The sequence below is a fragment of the Lithobates pipiens genome, unplaced genomic scaffold, assembly GCF_037356315.1.
Source record: "Lithobates pipiens isolate NorthernLeopardFrog02 unplaced genomic scaffold, aLitPip1_a1.2 Scaffold_24, whole genome shotgun sequence".
Lineage (NCBI taxonomy): Eukaryota > Metazoa > Chordata > Amphibia > Anura > Ranidae > Lithobates > Lithobates pipiens.
In genome coordinates this window covers 8807854-8830940 of record NW_027507786.1, presented here as the reverse complement: position 1 = coordinate 8830940, position 23087 = coordinate 8807854, and the positions used below count along the sequence as shown (strand labels likewise).

Here is a 23087-nt window from a genome sequence, read left to right as displayed (position 1 = left end):
GTGGACATAATATTGGGATCAGGTGGGCACAATACTGTGATCAGGAGGGCACAATACCAGAATCATTTAGGCACAATACCGGGATTAGGAGGGCACAATACTTGCATTAGGAAGGCACAATACTGGGATCAGGTGAGCACAATACTGGGATCAGGAGGGCTCAATGCCGGGATCAGGAGGGCACAATACTGGGATCAGGAGGGCACAATACTGGGATCAGGTGAACATAATATTGGGATCAGGAGGGCACAATACTGGGATCAGGTGGGCACAATACTATGATCAGGAGGTCACAATACCAGAATCATTTAGGCACAATACCAGGATCAGGAGGGCACAATACTGACATCAGGAGGGCACAATACTGGGATCAGGTGGGCACAATACTAGGATCAGGTGAACACAATATTGGGATCAGGAGGGCGCAATACTGGGATCAGATGAACATAATACTGGGATCAGGAGGGCACAATACTGGGATCAGGAGGGCACAATACTGGGATCAGGTGGATATAATATTGGGATCAGGAGGGCACAATACTGGGATCAGGTGAACATAATACTGGGATCAGGAGGGCACAATACTGGGATCAGGAGGGCACAATACTGGGATCAGGTGGATATAATATTGGGATCAGGAGGGCACAATACTGGGATCCGGTGAACATAATATTGGGATCAGGAGGGCACAATACTGGGATCAGGTGAACATAATATTGGGATCAGGAAGGCACAATACTGGGATCAGGTGGGCACAATATTGGGATCAGGATGGCACAATACTGGGATCAGGTGGACATAATATTGGGATCAGGAGGGCACAATACTGGGATCAGGAGGGAACAATACTGGGATCAGGTATCAGTATTCTGGCAGTAGTACAGGTTCCCGGGACGCTGCTTGGGACACGGCCAGCCCCAGGACAGCTTAGTAAAAAGCGGGACTGTCCTGTCAAATCTGGGACAGTTGCCAACTATGATGTAATGCGAGATTATCATGGTTCCCCAATTGCACCTCGGGCCTCTGGGCACTGCTCGTGCATTAAGACATCCCTGATCTACAGCAATTCTTTCTCTACAGCAATTCAGAATTTATACAGCTTGTTGGAGTTCAGAAAAAAGGAGGCGGAGGGCTGAAGTTACACTGAGAGAGCTGATTGGAGGGAAGGGACACAGCACACAGGAAAAGAGCTGAGGCTGTCAATCACAGGCTGTGTGCTCCCTCCTCTGTAACTTTTTTTTTTATCTCTTGGTGTCAGGAAAACTTGTCAGAAATGACCCATAGAGATAGAGGAAGGAGAAAGCGGACAGAAATGACATTTAGTGCTCTGGATAGAGGCAAGTACACATTATAGAGGGATAGGCTTTGTTCATATTTCATGTCTGAGGTCACTCATGCATTCAGGAAACAGCGATTCTAATGTCACTCAGACATTCAGATCTGGAGAAGTTAAATCTGACCTCCGGCCTTTCCTTCAGACTTGCACAGTTGTACCGGCTCCTCTCCTGGACTGAAATGGCTTCCTCTAATTTTACCGCACACTGTGAGCTTTTCACGAGGTGCACTAGAATCGTCATCAAGCAAGTCAAATAGAGCCCTCCTCATTTCTTGGCTGGAGGACATCCAACATCATCTAGTGCTTTGCTCCCCGGCCTGACTGCCCCTAGCCACGCCCCCTTTCAGTTTCTTTCAGTTCTTTCATTCGTGGAAGCCCAGCTTCACATGTGGGTGTTACTTAGGGTGGTTTGCATACAAATACAGCCTACCTAGGAACGCCCACTCCTCCAGGCTGACCACCCACCCATCAAAGTGTCTTGATTTTTGCATAACTCCTCCCAAGATCCAGCCCCCCGCTTGCATAAGGACGGAGGGCTCTAGAGAAGAGTATTGAGGCCCGGGGGGCTGTGATGATCTCAGGAAGCCATATACAGCCCCCTGCTGGCCCCTCCCACCAGCCATGATCTCCCTGCATTGCATAGAGAAGCCAGAGACCCGGTGATGACATCACAAGGTCTAAAATAAGGTATATAATGAAAACAGGTTTTATTTAAACATTTTACTATCATGTTACTGATGGGGGGGGGGGGGGGGGAGGGACCAGGGAAGGCAAATATAAGAAGATTAAACTTCTGCTAATGAGAGAACGCAGTCTGATGCCGGGACGGAAACTAGAACCACTCAGGAGGTGGTCAATGGAACAACAGAGGGTGGAGATTCTTATTTTTTTTTTTTAAGATTTGTCAAATTCGAAGATGAAGATCTGTAACGATGATCTTGTTTCAGATGGAGGCTGAAGAATTTGCGGCAGATAGAGTGAATATGAAGGACCTCCCACCTAATTACCATAATGAGACGGTCAAGGAGACGAAAATTGGGAATGACACCATCATCACCAAGGAACTAATTAACAAGGTATGTGCAGTGATTACCCGAGAACACAAGGAGCTGCATGAAGGAGCATTCAATGATAGCAGTGCTCTCTAGTAGTCTCATGTAATCTGTCCCCGGCCTATGGCTGTCTACTGAAGCATGTTCCTAATCTACAACCACTCCTATAGCATAATTGCATTCTCTGACCATCTCTTGTAACATACCCATAGTCCCTAACCATCTTTTGTAACATGCCTATAGTCTCTGACCATCTCTAGTAGCATGACCGACAACACTGACCAACTCTTGTATCATGCCCATAGTCTCTGACCATTTCTTGTAACATGTCCATAGTCTCTGACCATTTCTTGTAACATGTCCATAGTCTCTGACCATTTCTTGTAACATGTCTATAGTCTCTGACCATCTGTTGCAGCATGCCCATAGTCTCTGATCCTCACTTCTAGCATGCCCATAGTCTCCGATCCTCACTTCTAGCATGCCCACAGTCTCTGACCATCTGTTGTAGCATACCCATAGCCTCTGACCATCTCGTGTTGCATGATCATAGTCTCTGACCAGCTCTTGTAGCATGCCTATGATCTCTGACCATCTTTTGTAGACTACCCATAGTCTCTAGCTATCTCTTGAAGCATGCCCATAGTCTCTGATCAGCTCTTGTAGCATGCCCACGGTCTCTGACCATCTGTTGCAGCATACACCTAGTCTCTGACCCTCATGTTGCATGCCCATAGTCTCTGACCAGCTCTTGTAGCATGTCTATAGACTCTGACCAGCTCTTGCAGGATGCCCCTATGCTCTGACCATCTCTTGTAGCATGCCCATAGTCTCTGACCAGTTCTTGTAGCATGCCTATAGACTCTGACTATATCTCTTCTAACATGCCCCTAATCTCTGACCATCTCTTGTAGCATGCCCATAGTCTCTGACCAGTTCTTGTAGCATGCCTATAGACTCTGACTATATCTATTCTAACATGCCCCTAATCTCTGACCATCTAGTGTAGCATGCCCATAGTCTCTGAAAATCTCTTGTAGTATGTCCAGAATCTCTGACTATCTCTTGTAACATGCCCATAGTCTCTGACCATCTCTTGTAGCATGCCCAGAATCTCTGACTATCTCTTGTAGCATGCCCATTGTTTCTGGCCATCTCTTTTAGCATTCCCAGAATCTCTGACCATCTCTTGTAGCGTGCCCATAGTCTCTGACCATCTCTTGTAGCATGCCCAGAATCCCTGACATTTCTTGTGGCATGCCCATAGTCTCTGACCATCTCCGGTTGCATGTCTGCTCTGATAGACTTCTGTAGTATTCCATTCATTGAATATTCTGTAAGGCTCTTTGGTGATGTCAATGGCTGAATTTTGGGCCCCATATATAAAAAAAAAATGATCACAACTGCTCTAAAACCTGCAATGGGTACATCTGTTCAATGACAATTATCTAATAGGGGATTTTCCCTTGTTTCTGAGAGATTTCCTAATATTTCCTGTTGTCTCTACGGGACAGAAAGTGAAGGAAAATCACCAATGAGGGAAAAAAAACAAAAAAAATAAACCTACCTCGATGTAATCAGGAACATCAAAATCACTATAACATACCTCTTTGATTTTTATATTCTGTGATAATTATTTGCTTTACCGTTTACACATACGTATTTCTTCTGTGTCTTTGCAGAAAACGGACAATAAAACAGGATCAACCTACCTGTCCAAGACCATCGTATCATCACTGAAAGGTGGTGACAAGAAAGAGCATGTGAGTCTTTGTATCATCTGTTTTATTTGTTAAGGGCAGTGCCAGGCTGAAAGCATTATGTTTTATTAAACATGTAAGGCCGCGTACACACGGGCGGACTGTTCGCCCAACCTTGTCCGCTGAACAGTGTTTGGGCGGACAGTCCGCTCGTGTGTGGGCTTTCAGCGGACAGTTTCAGCGGACAGTTGGACGGACAAAGTCTTTCGGAAATTCCGAAAAACTGTCCGCTGAAACTGTGTTTGAGCGAACAGTCCGCCCGTGTGTGGGCTTGTCCGCTGTACTTTCGAAATGAGCGGACTGTTCCCGCTCGGAAAGTCCGCCCATTTCGAGCGCGTGTACAGGTAGGCGGGGCCCGCGAAGGAGACGTCGCGGGCTCCGCCGCCTGGAATGGGCTTAAAGGGGAACCCCAACGCCGAAAAAAATCGGCGTGGGGGTTCCCCCAAACTCCACACCAGACCCTTGTCCGAGCACGCTACCCGGCCGGCCAGGAAAGGGGCGCGAGCGAGCGCGCCCCCCCTCCTGAGCCGTACCAGGCCGCGTGCCCTCAACATGGGGGGGGTGCCTTGGGGAAGGGGGGGCCGCGCGGCCCCCCCACCCCAAAGCACCTTGTCCCCATGTTGATGAGGACAAGGGCCTCTTCCCGACAACCCTGGCCGTTGGTTGTCGGGGTCTGCGGGCGGGGGGCTTATCGGAACCTGGGAGCCCCCTTTAAGAAGGGGGCCCCCGGATACCGGCCCCCCACCCTATGTGAATGAGTATGGGGTACAATGTACCCCTACCCATTCACCTGTGAAATAAAGTACAAAAAAAAACACAACACATGGAAAAAGTATTTTATTGCACAGCTCCGGGGGTCTTCCGTTTTCGGGGGTCTTCTCGCCGGACTCCTCCGCTATGTGTGTGTAGCTCTTTTGCTAGCGGAGGAGTCCGGCTTTCTTCCTCCCCGCCGCCGGCCTCTTCTCCCGACTTCGGGGGTCTTGTCCCCCTCTTCGGTTCTTCTGCCGGGCCACCGCGCCTTCTTGTAGCTCTTTTACAGGCGGTGGCCCGGTCTTCTGTCGCCGCTGTCGTCGTCGCCGCCGCCGCCTTCCGTTCTTGTTCTTCTTCTTGTTGTTCTTCTTCTTCTCCTGGAGATGTTGACTCGACGATCTCTCCGGCCGGAATGCCAGAGCCGCGCTGTGCGGTCACTTATATAGTGACAATGGGGCGGTGTCACATGGTATATGTCACATGGGTTGGTCACATGGTGACCCCGCCCCCTTACGATGTCATAGTCCCCATGTGACATCAACCCATGTGACCAACCCATGTGACATATACCATGTGACACCGCCCCATTGTCACTATATAAGTGGCAGCGGAGCGTGTCCCTGGCATTCCGGCCGGAGAGATCGTCGAGTCAACATCTCCAGGAGAAGAAGAAGAACAACAAGAAGAAGAACAAGAACGGAAGGCGGCGGCGACGACGACAGCGGCGACAGAAGACCAGGCCACCGCCTGTAAAAGAGCTACAAGAAGGCGCGGTGGCCCGGCAGAAGAACCGAAGAGGGGGACAAGACCCCCGAAGTCGGGAGAAGAGGCCGGCGGCGGGGAGGAAGAAAGCCGGACTCCTCCGCTAGTAAAAGAGCTACACACAGATAGCGGAGGAGTCCGGCGAGAAGACCCCCGAAGACGGAAGACCCCCGGAGCTGTGCAATAAAATATTTTTTCCCCTGTGTTGTGTTTTTTTTTGTACTTTATTTCACAGGTGAATGGGTAGGGGTACATTGTACCCCATACTCATTCACATAGGGTGGGGGGCCGGTATCCGGGGGCCCCCTTCTTAAAGGGGGCTCCCGGATTCCGATAAGCCCCCCGCCCGCAGACCCCGACAACCAACGGCCAGGGTTGTCGGGAAGAGGCCCTTGTCCTCATCAACATGGGGACAAGGTGCTTTGGGGTGGGGGGGCCGCGCGGCCCCCCCTTCCCCAAGGCACCCCCCCCATGTTGAGGGCACGCGGCCTGGTACGGCTCAGGAGGGGGGGCGCGCTCGCTCGCCCCCCTTTCCTGGCCGGCCGGGTAGCGTGCTCGGACAAGGGTCTGGTGTGGACTTTGGGGGAACCCCCACGCCGATTTTTTTCGGCGTTGGGGTTCCCCTTTAAGCCCATTCCAGGCGGCGGAGCCCGCGACGTCTCCTTCGCAGGCCCCGCCTACCTGTACACGCGCTCGAAATGGGCGGATTTGCCTCCTTACGTGGGCGAGTCCGTTCATTTCAAAAGTTGAGCGAACTGTTTGCCCAACCTTGTTCGTCAAACAGTCCGCTCGTGTGTGGGCAAGTCCGCTCATGCAAATTTTGAGCGGACTGTTTGCCGAAACTGTTTGACGAACAAGGTTGGGCAAACAGTCCGCGCGTGTGTACGCGGCCTAACTTTACACCGACAATCTGTCAGGTTTTATAGCTGTGTGTGTCCTCAGCTGCATGAATCTTTCTGCATTTTCTGTCCCAGGAGACACAAAAGGGAATTATGTGGAAATTTCCCTAAAACAGGGGTCTCAAACTGGGGGCCCTCCAGCTGCTGCAAAACGACAAGTCGTATCATTCCTCTGCCCGTGGGAGTCATGCTTGTAACTGTCAGCCTTGCAATGCCTCATGGGACTTCTAGTTTCGCAACAGCTGGAGGGCCGCTAGTTTGAGACCCCTTTCCTAAAACTAGGAAAATCCCTCTGGTAGTTGTCTCTGGAACAGGTGTCAGCAGGGAGGTTGGATCTCCCAAACTAGGGCATAGATAACAATAGGAACCTCAGAAGGTTGATGAAAGATAGCGCTGGATCTCAGGGTGGTTAGACTGTGCGATACAATGTTCCAGAGATAGATATGGTAGAGATAGATGACATTGTATTTGGCCTCAATGTTGAGGATCTTGGGTGTGGTCATCAACAGTAGAAAAAGAGTGGCCACAATGACAAACTGGTGGGAAATTGAAAGACATCATATGGCCAAAGAGTTTTGGACACCTGACCATCTATGTGAGCTATATTAGCCCCCACCCTTTCGGAAAGGCTTTCTACAAGACTTTGGAGTGTGCTTGGCTATGCAGCCAGAAGAACATTTGTGAAGTGAGGTTCTGATTTTGGTTGAGAAGACCTGTCTCGTTAATTGGCATTATAAACCATCCCAAAGGTGTTCAGTAGGGTTGAGTACAGGACACCAAACTCATCAAATTACGTCTTTATGCAGTTTCTTGACCCGGCTCATTCCAATTCATCCCAAAGCCAAAGGCCTTCAGTAGGGTTGAGGTCAGGACACTCAAGTTCCTCTACACCAAACTCATCAAATTATGTCTTTATGCAGTTTCTTGACGTGGCTCATTCCAATTCATCCCAAAGCTAAAGGCGTTGAGTAGGGTTGAGGTCAGGGCTCTGTGATAGACACTCAAGTTCCTCCACATCTAACTCATCAAATTATGTCTTCATAGAGTTCTTGGATGAGAAGACCTGCCTCATTACAATTCATCTCAAAGGTGTTCAGTAGGGTTGAGGTCAGGGCTCCGTTAAGGCCATTTGAGTTCCTCCACACCAAACTCATCAAACCGTGTCTTATGGAGTTCTTGGATGGGAAGACCTGGCTCATTATAATTCATCAAAAAGGGTGTTCAGTAGGGTTGAGGTCAGGGCTCTATGAAGGCCATTCTAGTTTCTCCATACCAAACTTGTCAAATGATGTCTTTAAGGAGCTGACTTTGTAGACAGGTGCACAGTCATGTTGGCCTTACTCAAACTGCTGCTGTTGTTGGGGCATGGTGAATGGTGATACCCTCTAAATGCACTGGCACCTCTAAAAAAAACATATACATGTTAATATTAATGTTTCTCACCAACTTGTCGTTTAGCGGCTCCAAGTTTTCTAAGTGTTTTGGTAAGCCTGCTTACCCAACTGCACGTTGTGGTCCCTAAACCACCACAGCTCTGCAGTGCACAGTGGTGACAAAGCAGCAGGTGGAAGGAACCACCATATGCAACTTAGGACCCAAGTATCTGGCACACCGGGAAGTGTTGTATGCTGAACCCAATGTAGCTTCTCAAGAGAAAGTGGATCAGAGTCACCATTCTGGACTAATTAATTGGCAGTGTCCTTTTTTAATTTTTTTTGGGGTAACAGAGCCTCGCAAAAGCTCTTAATGCCATCCCTATGACCCTAACAGCCAGACACCTAAGAAGGAATTACGGTAATGATGATTCTTCCTGAGGGCAACAACTAATTCAGCTCCTTGGAATTCACTCAAAAGCTTTCCGCTTTGGGCAAACTGACCCTTGAATGGCACCTTCAGAGATTTTTAGCTATTTATTTCCTGTCATGACTTCTGGTAGTAATTCATCTTGTATTTATTGAAGGATCAGTGCTGATCCTTCCTGTCTTCGTGATCAGTCAGGTGGAATGTTGTCTTTCCCGTTTTATACAAATAGCACCATGCTCCAGTTATTGTGATCATCAGTTCACGAAACATTACAAAACCCATGTGAGATATATGTGAACCCCTCCAAACCCCACACTCGTTTCCATCCTTGGGGCTTTTATATAAATGCTTGCATATATTGGGTTTTATCAGTCTCTTAGGGGAAATGACTCTATACAATGGCACTGCTTGTATAAATAAGATGTCTCCAGTATATAATTAGTGTTACCGATTTACTACCACCGCTGTTATATCTTATGTATGTGTGCTACATAAAGGGTACTGTAATTCTCGACTGGGCATTGCTGCTCTATAAATGTTATTTTACAGTGGGCGCTACTCTGCTATTGGCACTGTTGGCATTTAATGGGCATTGTTCCTCTGTAAGTGGCACTTTTCTGCTGGCTTTTCTCTTCTATAATGGGCAATATTGGTGTATAATGGGCAATATTGGTGTATGATTGACTTTTCTCTTCTATAATGGGCAATATTGGTATATAATTGACCTTTCTCTTCTATAATGGGCAATATTGGTGTATGATTGACTTTTCTCTTCTATAATGGGAAATATTGGTGTATAATTGACTTTTCTCTTCTATAATGGGCAATATTGGTGTATAATTTACCTTTCTCTTCTATAATGGGCAATATTTGCATATAATTGACTTTTCTATTCTATAATGGGCAATATTGGTGTATGATTGATTTTTCTCTTCTATAATGATCAATATTGGTATATAATTGACCTTTCTCTTTTATAATGGGCAATATTGGTGTATATTTGACTTTTCTCTTCTATAATGGGCAATATTGGTGTATGATTGACTTTTCTCTTCTATAATGGGCAATATTGGTGTATAATTTACTTTTCTCTTCTATAATGGGCAATATTGATATATAATTGACCTTTCTTTTCTATAATGGGCGCTGCTGGCGTATAATTGATTTTTCTCTGCTATAATGGGCACTCTTGGTGTATAATTGAGTTTTCTCTTCTATAATGGGCACTGTTGGCGTATAATTGACTTTTCTCTGCTATAATGGGCACTCTTGGTGTAAAATTGACTTTTCTTTTCTATAATGGGCACTGTTTGTCTATAATTGACTTTTCGCTTCTATAATGGGCACTGTTGGTCTATAATTGACTTTTTTCTTCTACAATGGGCACGCTTGGTGTATAATTGAGTTTTCTCTTCTATAATGGCCACTTTTCGTGTATAACACACATTTCTCTCCTAAAATGAGGACTCTTGGTGTATAATGGGCACTTCTTTTCTATAATGGCCCTATTGATATGTAAAGGGCACTACTCTTCATTAATGAGCACTGTTGGTAAATAATGGGCATTCATTTTAATTATAGGCATATCTGGTGATTATTTCATACACTGTATAATAGATGCTTTCAGAGACACAAATCACGCTTCGCACAATCACACACTCTAACTTTTAGGGTCATCTGGTTCAAGATTTTGCATTGAAATTCATACTCTCCAGATCTGATTGACTAAACCTGTAATTATTTTAATTCACAGCTCATTTCCCAACAAGGATTTGTGGTGTCAAACTTTAACGGCTTTAACTAACAGGTATAGAACATACTGGGAGAAATGTGTTACCCAGAAATGAGATAAACTCTTGAGCCTGGCTACAGCACCGAGACTGGCACAATCTATCACAAACATTTTGAATAAAGTTTGAATAAAATTAATGCATTTAAAGAAGAATGTGTCTGAATTTCTCTCTGGATTCTCTAGGGATTATGGGATGTATCGTTTGGGGGAAGGGGGTCTAGTACCAGGTGAGGTCACAAAAAAATATAGAAAATAATAATAATGTACCGTAATTTATGAGGAAAACTATTTTACCACAAGTGGCACTTGTGTGGCAGTGATCAGGGACACTGTAAATGGCTGCACTAGTATGGTGACATTGGCACTGTTGTGGCTTGTGAGGCTGGTGATCGGGGACACTGGCTGGCTGCACTGATGGCACTGTATGTCAGTGCAGCCAGCCAGTGTCCTTGATCACCAGCTTCACCTGTCATTGTCACAAGACCAGTGCAGCCAATCACAGTGTCCCTAATCACAGTCACACCAATCCCAGAGTCACCATACTAGTGCAATCATTAACAGTGTCCCTGATCTCTGCCACACCAGTCACAGTGTCACCGGACCAATGTAGACAGAAACAGTGTTCCTGATCCCCACCAAATCAGATGAGTGCAGCCAGCAACGGTGTTCCCGATCACCTCCACACCACTACCGGTGTCAACAGGCCAGCATAAGCCGTCAACAGTGTTCCTGATCACCACTACCAGTGTCAGCAGACCAGTGTAAGCCAGTAACAGTGTTCCTGATCACTAGCAAACTGGTCCCAGTGTCACTAGACTAGTGTAAAGGCCCATACACACGGTCAGACTTTTTGACAACAAACATGCAAATTAGCTGTTTTGGAGCAACATCCGACCGTGTGTACGCTCCATCGGACAAACTTTTTCTGTTTTCATCTGACTTTTGTTGGCTGTGCGAACGAACAAACTTTTTGACAACATAAGTCCGATGGAGCAAAGTCTGATCGTGTGTACGCAAAAGCATCGGACTTTTGTACAAGGTACAAACACGCATGCTCAGAACCAATGCAAAAGATCAGACAACAATACAGAAGTTGACCAAAGGTGGCGCTGGAGTCATTGAACGTCCTCTTTTGAAGTGTCATCAGTACGTTGTGACGTCACTACGTTCGTGTTTGTTGTCAAAAAGTCAGATCGTGTGTATCCAATACAAACTTGTGGCCTACGCCCTTTGTACAAAAGTCCACGGGAAAGTTTGTACAAAGTCCGATCGTGTGTATGAGGCTTTAGGCATCAACGGTGTTCCTGCTGATCACCACCACACTAGTCCCAGTGTCAGCTAGCAACAGTCTTCCTGATCTCTGCCACACCAGTTCCAGTGTCACTAGACCAGTGCAAGCCAGCAATAGTGTTCCTGATCACCACCAAATCAGATGAGTGCAGCCAGTAACAGCGTTCCCGATCACCTCCACACCACTACCAGTGTCAGCAGACCAGCATAAGCCATCAACAGTGTTCCTGATCACCACTACATTAGTCCCAATGTCAGCTAGCAACAGTGTCCCTGATCTCTGCCACACCAGTCCCAGTGTCACTAGACCAGTGCAAGCCAGCAACAGTGTTCCCGATCACCACTACACTAGTTCCGGTGTCAGCAGATCAGTGCAAGCCAGTAAGAGTGTTCCTGATCTCTGCCACACCAGTCCCAGTGTCACCAGACCAGTGCAAACCAGCAACAGCGTTCATGATCACCACTACACTTGTCCCAGTGTCACTAGACAAGTGTAGACAGAAACGGTGTTCCTGACCACTAGCAAACTGGTCCCAGTGTCACTAGACTAGTGTAAGGCATCAACAGTGTTAATGATCCCTACCATACTAGTCCCAGCGTCAGCTAGCAACAGTGTTTCCTGATCTCTGCCACACCAGTCCCAGTGTCACTAGACCAGTGCAAGCCAGCAATAGTGTTCCTGATCATCGTCACACCAGTGTTAGTGTCACCAGACTAGTGCAAGCAAGCAACAGTGTTCCTAATTAGCGCCAGATCCCCCGTACAGTATCGTATCATGAGACCAGTGGAGCCAGCAACAGTGTCCCTGATCACCAACACATAAGTCCCAGTGTCTCCAAAACAGTGCAGCCAGCAACAGTGTTCCTGATCACTGCAACACCAGTCCAACTGTCACCAGACCAGTGTAAGCCAGCAACAAGTGTTGCTAATTGGTGCCATAGCAGCAGCTAGCAACTGTGTTCCTGACTGCCACCACACCAGTGCCAGTGCCACCCGACCAGTGTAAGCCAACAACAGTGTTCCTGATCCCCCCATACACAAGATACTCCATTCTAACTAACTATTGCTGTTAGATATGTATGGTGGCAATTCATTTCACAGTAACTTTCATTTGTTTTGTTTGTGTTAAGTAATATCAATCTTTGCACCCGCACTTCAGAGTGAGCGCGGGTTTCTAATTAACTTGTTAATTATTTTCATTCTATTCTGTCTTGTAATACACATTGTCTGGTATATAATCAGTGCAATCGTTTAAAAAGACCCACATGTGGTGTCCCCACACTCAGGAGGCATAGCAGAATGTGTTTTAGGGTGTAATTCTAAGTATGGGCATACTGCGGGTTACCTTGGGGTGTTTACTTTCCAAATTAGGGTTATTTTGTGAGTGTTTCTCTTGTCCTGGCACTCCAGGCATAGCGCCCAACTGTCCCTGATTTCGAGGGACTGTCCCTGATTTGGAGCAATGTCCCTCTGTCCCTCCTTCCTCCTCATTTTGGTCTGATCTATATAGTTGCATATAAATGCGCCTTTTATCTTTAAAAAGTGTTTCCCAGCCCTAAACCTTACATCCAATTTCTAAATTGCTGTTGCTAAATTTGTAAATTTTAAAAGCCAGTATGAAGGAATAGTAGTGGTAAAAAAAAAATTGGATTAAATTAACCTTTTTTTGGGTTATTCTCCTTTAAGAGGGTGTGGCAGGGGGCATATCCTATGCCTACATACAGTTTGCTAGCAGGTGTCCCTCATTCCCATCTCAGAATGCTGGGAGGTATGCTTCAGGGCCACAAGAAATGTAATAGGTAGTCGAGAAATCAGATACAAAATTGAAGCCCCTTGAAAGCCTGTAGGTGCTCCTTGGATTTTGGGCCTCTCTATGCATTTCGGCAACAAAAAAAACTCACACGTTTGCTATTCCCATACTTGGAAGGAGTAGAATGTGTTTTGGGGGGGGGGGGGAGGGGGATTTTAGGTATGCCTATGCTGTGCTTGTGAGAAATAACCTGTTGTAAATCAAATCAAAATGTATTTACTTTCTTCATTTTCCTAAAAAAAAAATTGTGGAAAAAAATACAATTAAAGAAACTCACCATGCCTCAGACTGTCTACTTTCCAATAAGGGGTCATTTTGTATTGTCCTGGCATTTTTAGGGCCTCAAGAAATGAGATAGGATGTCAGTACATCAGGATTGATCAATTTTCAAACATCCAGTGGAACTTTGGTTAACGAGTAACGAGGTTAACGAGCGTTTTGAAAGACGAGCAAACTTTTTTTTTTATTCTGACTCGGTTTGCGAGTGTTGTCTCGCAAAACGAGCAGGATTCAAGCTAATGGGGTGTGCAGTACCGCATTTGGCCAGAGGTGCGGGGCCGCTGGTGACACTCGGTTCAGAGCCATTCGGAAATACTCAGAATCACTCGGAAATACTCGGAACCACTTGGAAATACTCCAGGGATTATCATGCATCCAGGTGCAAATATATAGCTTAAAGCGGAGGTCCACCCTAAAATGGACCTTCCGCTCATCGGAATCCTCCCCCCCTCCGGCGCCACAATTGGCACCTTTCAGGGGGGAGGGGGGTGCAGTTACCTGGATAATCCAGGTAACTGCACCAACTTCCGGGATAGCTCTCTGCGGAAAGGGGCGTAGATTACGCCCCTTTCCGCAAGTGCCCGTCCCTTTCCACAAGTGCCCCGCTGCCTGCTGGGAAAACACACAGATCCCAGAGGCAGCGGGGACCGTCCTTATTGCGCAGCGCGGCTCGCGCAATGCACAGTAGGGAACCGGGAAATGAAGCCGAAAGGCTCAATTTCCTGATTCCCATACCCAAGATGGCGGCGGCAGCACCCGAGAAACGATCTAGAGATCGGCTTCGGGTGCCGACATCGCGGGCGCCCTGGACAGGTAAGTGTCACTATTTTAAAAGTCAGCAGCTGCAGTATTTGTAGCTGCTGGCTTTTAAAAAAAAAAACGCGGAGTCCCGGCGGACTCCCGCTTTAAACGTAATTTTTTTTTTTTATTTGAATTGTAGATCTTATGCCTTCTTTGTTTTCCCACCTAGAACCTTCAACATTGGCACAGGCCTATATCATTTCCCTGAGGAAGCCAATGTCTTGGCGAAACATGTAGGATTTGAGTGCCTGTATCATTGGCCTTTCAAACACCAAGGACTGTTCCTTTTTTTTATTTTATTTTTTCTCCCCCCTTTTTCAGAAATTTGCAATTTTATGTACCGTCAGTCTATACTTACTGTTTATTTTTGATGTTTATGTCCGTTTTATGTAAATAAAATTTATTGTTGTTTTATGTACTTTCTTTTTCTGCAATTCTTGCATCTTTTGGCACCGCCATAATCCCCTTTCTCTATCCCCATTTACAAAATTTTGTTCAAAAATTGGGATGAGGTGCCATGTATATTGAGGTTTTCCAGCAATACCCCTATTCTCCGTTCCTGAGTGTTTCCGAGTTCAGCCGAGCTGTCCCCGAGTATATCCGAGGCTCTCCGACACCCCCCGCCACCCCACCTCTGGCCATATGCGGTATTGCATATAATAGAAGTCAATGCGGAACGAATTATCTTCGTTTTCATTGACTTCTATGGGGAAACTCGCTTTGATATGCGAGTGCTTTGGATTACAAGCATTCTCTTGGAACGGATTATGCTCGTAATCCAAGGTTCCATTGTGTATATAATAGTCTGTAGACTCTATAACAGGGGTGCTAAACTTGAGCCCTCTGATGTGACCCTTCGTCCTCGTGCTCTGGGATGGTGGGTTGGCAAGCCCAGATTAATGGTTGCTGACCAGCCATCCCAGAGCATCAGAGTGCATGGAGCTGGCGCTAGCTGCAGGGTAAGGAATTGGCCGCGGAGTGAGCATGACCTGTATAAGCCAATGCCTCCTCTGTAGCGCCAACTCCCGTCCCAGGTGGAATGACACCAAGTGTTTTCGCCTGGGACCTTTCTAGCAGCACAGCGATGCCAGCAGAAGCTGTAAGAGAAAAAGGTTGGTTTATTAAACATTGGGTAATGGGTATTGGGCAATTGCAATAGACATATTAGCACTTTCTCACTGATCTGCAGGTGCGACGCAGCATTTTTTTTTATTTATTTATTTATTTTTTAGCACTGATCACTGTATTAGTGTCACTGATCCCCACAAAGTGTCAGTTAGTGTCCGAATGTCCATTGCAATATCACAGTCCCGCTATAAGTCGCTGATCGCTGCCATTACTAGTAAAAAAAAAAAAAAAAAAAAATAGAAATTCCAGCATATATCCCATAGTTTGTAGACGCTGTAACTTGTGCAGAGCAATCAATATACGTTTATTAGGATTTTTTTTTTTTTTTTTAATTTACCAAAATTATGTAGCAGCATTTTTTTTTTTAAACGTATTGGGTATGTTTTATAGCAGAAAGTAAACAATATTGTTTTATTTTTCTAAATTGTCAGGTTATTTTTTTGTTTATAGCGCAAAAAAAGAAGAATAATAATAATAATAAAAAAAAGAATAATAGCAGAAAGAAAAAAATATTGTTTATTTTTCAAAATTGTTAGATTTTGTTTTGTTTATAGCGCAAAAAAAATATTAATAATAATTAATAATAATAATAATAATAATAATAATAAAATAATAATAGCAGAAAGTAAAAAAATATTATTTTATTTTTCAAAATTGTTTATAGTGCAAAAAATAATAAAAATTGTAATAATAATAATAATTAAAAAAAAAAGAATAATAGCAGAAAGTAAAAAATATTGTTTTATTTTGGTTATTTTTTTGTTTATAGCGCAAAAAAGAATAATAATAATAATAATAATAAATAATAATAATAGCAGAAAGTAAAAAATATTGTTTTATTTTTCAAAATTGTTAGGTTTTTTTTCTGTTTATAGCACAAAAAATTAAAATAATAATAATAATAAAAAATAATAATAATAAAATAATAATAATAATAGTAGAAAGTAAAAAATATTATTTTATTTTTCAAAATTGTCAGGTTATTTTTTTTGTTTATAGTGCAAAAAATAATAGTAGTAATAATAAAAAATAATAAAATAATAATAATAATAGCAGAAAGTAAAAAATATTGTTTTGTTTTTCAAAATTGGCAGGTTTTTTTTTTTTTATAGTGCAAATAGTAATAATAATAGTAATAATAATAATAATAAATAATATAATAATAATAATAGCAGAAAGTAAAAAATATTGTTTTATTTTTCAAAATTGTCAGGTTATTTTTTTTGTTTATAGTGCAAAAAATAATAGTAGTAATAATAAAAAATAATAAAATAATAATAATAATAGCAGAAAGTAAAAAATATTGTTTTGTTTTTCAAAATTGGCAGGTTTTTTTTTTTGTTTATAGTGCAAATAATAATAATAATAGTAATAATAATAATAATAATAATAATAATAAATAATATAATAATAATAATAGCAGAAAGTAAAAAATATTGTTTTATTTTTCAAAATTGTCAGGTTATTTTTTTTGTTTACAGTGCAAATAATAATAATAATAGTAATAATAATAATAAAAAATAATATAATAATAATAATAATAGCAGAAAGTAAAAAATATTGTTTTATTTTTCAAAATTGTCAGGTTATTTTTTTTGTTTATAGCGCAAAAAATAATAATAGTAATAATAATAATAAAAAATAATATAATAATAATAATAACAGAAAGTAAAAAATATTGTTTTGTTTTTCAAAATTGTCAGGTTATTTTTTTGTTTATAGTGCAAAAAATAATAGTAATAATAATAATAAAAAATAATATAATAATAATAATAGCAGAAAGCAAAAAATATTGTTTTATTTTTCAAAATTGTCAGGTTATCTTTGTTTATAGCTCAAAAAAAAAATTATAATAATAATAATAATAAACATAATAATAATAATAGCAGAAAGTAAAAAATATTGTTTTATTTTTCAAAATTGTCAGGTTATTTTTGTGTTTATAGTGCAAATAATAATAATAATAAAAAATTATAAAAATTAAAAAATAATAACAACAGCAGAAAGTAAAAAATATTGTTTTATTTTTCAAAATTTTCAGGTTATTTTTTTTGTTTATAGAGCAAAAAATAGAAAAATGCAGAGGTGATCAAATACCACCAAAAGAAAGTTCTATTTGTTGGGGGGGAGGGGGGGACACACACATTTTGTAAGTGTACAACGTTGCATGACCGTGCAGTTGTCAGTTAAAGTAATGCAGTGCTGTATCGCAAAATATGGCCTGGTCAGGAAGGGGGTAAATCTTCCAGAGGGCACATGGTTAATGGCAGTTAGTTATAATACTGTTCGCTGAGTAAAGTACGTAGCATTCAGCTGGGCTCACATCTGATTTCCATGTGTCCCTCTCTCGGCGTCTGACCCATCCATCGCTCGGTGCGCTGTGACTCCACTGCGGTTCGCGGCTCGGCGGTGTAATCAGGGGAAATCGCTATGTTAGTTTTGGCCTCTGGCTTGCTGCAGGTTTTGTTTCTCTCTGAATCACATGAAGAACATTAAATAGTGAACAACGATGATTGATGGCGGATTTGTCCTGAAGTCAGATCTGTTTCCAATTGGAAGGAGGATTTTGTTTTCATTCGTGGTTGGGAACATAACAAAAAAGTCAGCAGATTGCTGGATGTCCCTGAAGGCAATATAAGACATTCAGACAGTGCTACCTCTCCCCATCCCCCGCTGGCAGATCCGGGTATTTTCCCATTTTCGTATATCTAAGGCTGAACTCAGTGAAAAGTAAATATTGTCTAAATGTATTCCTCATGTGTATTCTTCTTGAATCTCAATGTGCTTTGTGTATTTCAGATCTGTGCAGTAATCCAGTGTGAGACTTTTCCTTCCTGTAATAAAGACCACTCACTGCTCATCTCTCTCCTTCTGCAGGGGGACTGGTCTGGTCTCCGCCCCCTTCTGTAGTTTTGTGCAGGAAGCCTTAGAGGGTGGAGCCTTCTGGACTCCTCCCACAATTCTGCTCTCTCCTTGTGCAGGGTGACTGGTCTTGTCTCCGCCCCTTCCTGACGTTTTCTGCAGGCAGCCTGTAGAGGGTGGAGCCTGCTGGGCCCCTCCCACAGCTCTGCTCTCTCTCCTTGTGCAGGGTGACTGGTCTTGTCTCTGCCCCCTCCTGTCATTTTATGAATTGGGTGGGGCTGCTGGGCCCCTCCCACATCTTTGATCTCACCTCCTTGTGCAGAGTGACTGGTCTTGTCTCCGCCCCCTCCTGTAGTTTTGTGCAGGAAGCCTGTAATGGGTGGAAACTGCCGAGCCCCTCCCACAGCTCTGTGCTCTATAGTTGTGCAGGGTGACTAGTCTGGTCTCCGCCCTCCTCCTGTAGGTTTCTGAAGGCAGCCTGTAGTGGGTGGAGCATGCTGGGCCCCTCCCACAGCTCCGCTCTCTCTCCTTGTGCAGGGGGACTGATCTCGTCTCCGCCCCCTCCTGTAGGTTTCTGCAGGCAGCCTTGAATGGGTGGAGTGCTGGGCCCCTCTAGGGTTGCTCCCTGTCTGGGATTCACCCGGACAGTCTGGGTTTTGAATCATGTGTCCGGGTTTCAGGCGGACTGAAACTCTGACACATTATTCAGACCTGGCTGTGGCTCCCCAAGTAACCGGGATGTCCAATCACAAATCTGTTGCCGTCTGGGAGCTGCGGGCAGCTGTCCGGCGGCAGGTTTGGCATCACTGGGGGGGCAGGGTGCAGATGTCAGTAAGAGCAATTTGGCCAAACCCACTGCTCGCTGTGGCACGCTATTCACACCGCGTTACTACTCTCCTTGGGTCACACTACGGTGTCCCAGGCCGCTAAAGTGTTCGGGTTTGGCTTGATGAAAAGGTGGCAACCCTAGGCCCCTCCCACAACTCTGCTCTCTCCTTGTGCAGGGTGGCTGATCTTGATCTTGAAAGGGGCTGGGAGAATGGATGGGGGGGGGGGGGGGCAGCGCCCAGGCGCCCACAGTGCACGGGCCACCACTGGTATTAGAGAGTACAAGTAATAATGGAAATAATTACATTTCTCCCCATAGGAGTTCTGTGACGATTGCTTGTTACTGTGAGCAGGTATCCGGAGTATTCTGAGCATTGTTGGTTATTGGTGGCATTAGATTACAATAGCAATGTTGGTTACCACAGAAAGTAATCAGGAAGGTTGAAGTATGGGGGTATCCCGACTAATGCCAGTATTCTGAGGATTCCGACTAACGCTGGTTACTGTGCAAAAGTAGCAGAAGGATTTCGGAGTATAAGAATTGTATCACAAAAGGAGTGTTGCTCGTAATGAATTTACAGTATAAAAAGTACTGTTACTAATTCTAGTTACTGTGACAGAGTATTAGAGTATTAGGAGTATTTTGAACACTGGCTGTTATGGCATTAGAGAATATAAGCAATACTAGGCACTACAGTAGAGTATTAGAGGTCATTCAGGCCACTTACTGCCATATAAGAGTATTATGGTGATTGGCTTGTACTGTGTGCAGGTATCAGGAGTATTCCGAGCATTGCCGATTTTGCTATTAGCGTATAGTAGTGGTGCTTGTACTGCAGCAGAGAATTAGGAGGCTTTTCAGTAATACCTTCTTTTGTTTAGGAGTATTGTGACTTATACTTAGTACTTTTTTTTAGTACTCGCCAATACCAATTACCGATACCTACCGCAACTGTTTTGTTTTAACTTCAGCTGTCAGCAATGGTACAAAGCATTGAAAAGTTATTTACAAATGAAAAAAATAGATTTGTTTTTAATTTAGCACTTTTTCAATGGGAAATGTGTAAATATATGGTGTGTGTGTATATATATATATATATATAATATATATATATGTGTGTGTGTAAAAATATTCATATAACAAAGCAAACAAAAAAAAGTTTTAATTGTTTATCTTTTATAAAATAGACGTGGATAAAAGAAGAAAAAAACTGAAAAAATAACAGGAAAAAACAGGAAAACAAAAGAAGAACAAAAAAAGGAAAATAATAACTAATTGGAGGAGAGCAGGGAGTTAATTAAGGCTGATTAGAGTACATTAAGGATTCATAAGGGGTTAAACAGAGAGACATTTGTTCATCCCTTTGATCTGCAGATGAAGAAACAGAAAGATACAAAAAGAAACAATTTTTATTTTTATTTTAGTGTTTCAGGGCTGAGCAATGTTGTTAATAAACTTTGCCGGCTGCTGCTTTTTTTTTTATTTATTTTTTGACAGATCCAATTACTGGACTTCTTTAACACTGGGGAGACCCCCTGACAGCTCAAAGAGCTGAGCCTGAAAGTATCGGTTTTAGGTATCGGTGTATTTGCATGAGTACCAATCCTTGTGCAAATACTCGGTATTGGCACCGATACCAATACTGGTGCAACCCTACTTATAATACTTCATGTGCCATAACAAGCACATTACTCCTGATACCCTGTCCCAGTTACGTATCGGTACTTGTACTCATTGTAAAAAAAAGGGTATCGGTGCATCCCTAATTATACGTTATGACATTAGTGTATAGAAGCATTGTGAACAATGCTAGTAACTATGGAAGAGTATTGGGAGTAATATTAGTACTTTTATGGCCTTTGATTATGGGAGCTTTCTGACTAATGCTAATCACTATGGAAGAGTATCAGAAGTATTTCAAATATTGCTGGTTATGCCATTACTGTATAAAGGTATTGTGACTAATTCTAGTTACTGCGCAGAGTAACAGGAGTATTCTTAGTACTGCTTGTTATGGCATTAGAAAATGTAAGTAATAAAGGAAAGTATTTTCAGCAATATCACTTTTTGCCTCATTGGAGTTTGGTGATGAATACCTTTTATTGTGCCCAAGTGTCAGGAGTATTCTGAGTATTCTGAGTATTGTTGGTTATGGCATTAGATTATAAAAGTAATGATCGTTACCACAGGGAAGTATTAGGATGTTTCTCAGCAATACAGTCTATTCTTTAGAAATATTGTAAATTAATACCTCTTACTATGGAAGAGTATCAGGAGTATTGTGAGCACCGCCTATTATGGCACTACAGAACAGGAATAATACTAGGTACTGCAGCACAGTATTAGGAGTATTAGGAGTATTCTCAACAATGCAGCTTTCGGTAAAGGAGTTTTAGAAGTATTGTGAGTAATGGCTGTTACTGTGCCCGGGTATCAGAAGTATACTGAATACTGTCGGTTAGGACAATAGAAAATAGGAGAAATGCTGGGATATGTGGCAGGATACTAGGAGGGGTCTCAGTAACACATATTTAGAAGTGTTAGGCCGCGTACACACGCGCGGACTGTTCGCCCAACTTTGTCCGTCCAACAGTTTCGGCAAACAGTCTGCTCAAAATTAGCATGGACGGACATGCCCACACACGACGAACGAACAGTTTGCTGAAACCGTGCGCGATGACGTGAACGGCACGTACGACGGGACGAAAAATACGACGTCCTATACACTGCATTATAGCTTTCGGCGTGAAAATCCTTTCTGAGCATGCGCGCAACTTTGTTTGACGAACAAGCCTACACACGAGCGGACTGTTCGCTGAAACAAGGTTTCAGCGGACAGTTTTTCGGAAATTCCGAAAAACCTTGTCCGTCAAACTGTCCGCTGAAACTGTCCGCTGAAAGCCCACACACGAGCGGACTGTCCGCCCAAACACTGTTCAGCGGACAAAGTTGGGCGAACAGTCCGCCCGTGTGTACGCGGCCTTAGGAGTATTGTAAGTAATGCCTGTTACTGTAACTGGGTATCAGGAGTATTCCGATTATTGCTGCTTATGGCATTAGAATATAGGAGTATTGCCGGGTTTTGCAGTAGAGTATCAAGATTATTCCCGGTAGGGTCAGGTATTGTTTGAGAGTATTAGGAGTATTTTGACCAATACCCGTTACTTTGGCAGGCAGGGTATTAGAAGTAATATGAAAACTGCCTGTTATGGTCTTAGGGAATAGGGGTATTTCTAGGTACTGTGACTTATTTGGAGTATTGTAAGCAATGTCTGTTACTGTAACTGGGTATCAGGAGTATTCTGATTATTGCTGCTTATGGCATTAGAATATAGGAGTATTGCGTTTTTTTTTGCAGCAGAGTATTCGGATTATTCCCAGTAAGGTCAGGTAATGTTTGAGAGCATTAGGAATATTTTGACCAATACCTGTTACTTTGACAGGGTATTAGAAGTAATTTGAAAACTGCCTGTTATGGCCTTAGGGAATAGGGGTACTTCTGGGTAGTGATGGCCGAACGGTTCGCCCGGCGGTCGTTTCGCGGCGAATTTCCGACATTCGCGGTCCGCACGTTCGAACGCCTTTTTCCGTCGTTCGCCGCGGCGGACTTACGTGTTTAATGTATACAAGAACTTTAACCTTTGGTGACACGTTTATCATGTGATACAGGACAGCCAATTGAGACATGACAGCACATGGACACTTGTACATTCCCCCTAACCTATAAATACACCCGATCCGGTGGCCATTTTACATTCTTTCTTCTGTTAAGATAGGGACAGGTTCCTGTGTGGAGTAGGGAGAGATAAACCACTAGCTATTTGGTACACAAAAGTTCTTTTCAGGACTGGTATAGGTGTTAGGTGTTGATAGGTTTGCTGTGCTGCTGATTCTTGCAGCAGCCTGAGTGTCTTTTGTTAGTTTAGAGAAAGGG

The 23087-nt window shown here is 43.4% G+C and overlaps 1 protein-coding gene across 2 annotated transcripts in view; it reads left to right on the top strand.

The window, feature by feature from the left end:
• The window catches only part of DKK3 (dickkopf Wnt signaling pathway inhibitor 3), a 102374-nt gene that overhangs the window by 33191 nt on the left and 46096 nt on the right, over positions 1–23087 (top strand). For both annotated transcript variants that reach the window (XM_077453571.1, XM_077453570.1), the window contains exons 3-4: positions 2284–2412; positions 4071–4151. In XM_077453571.1, coding sequence (XP_077309697.1) covers positions 2284–2412; positions 4071–4151 — 210 coding nt within the window. The remainder of the gene's footprint in view (positions 1–2283; positions 2413–4070; positions 4152–23087) is intronic.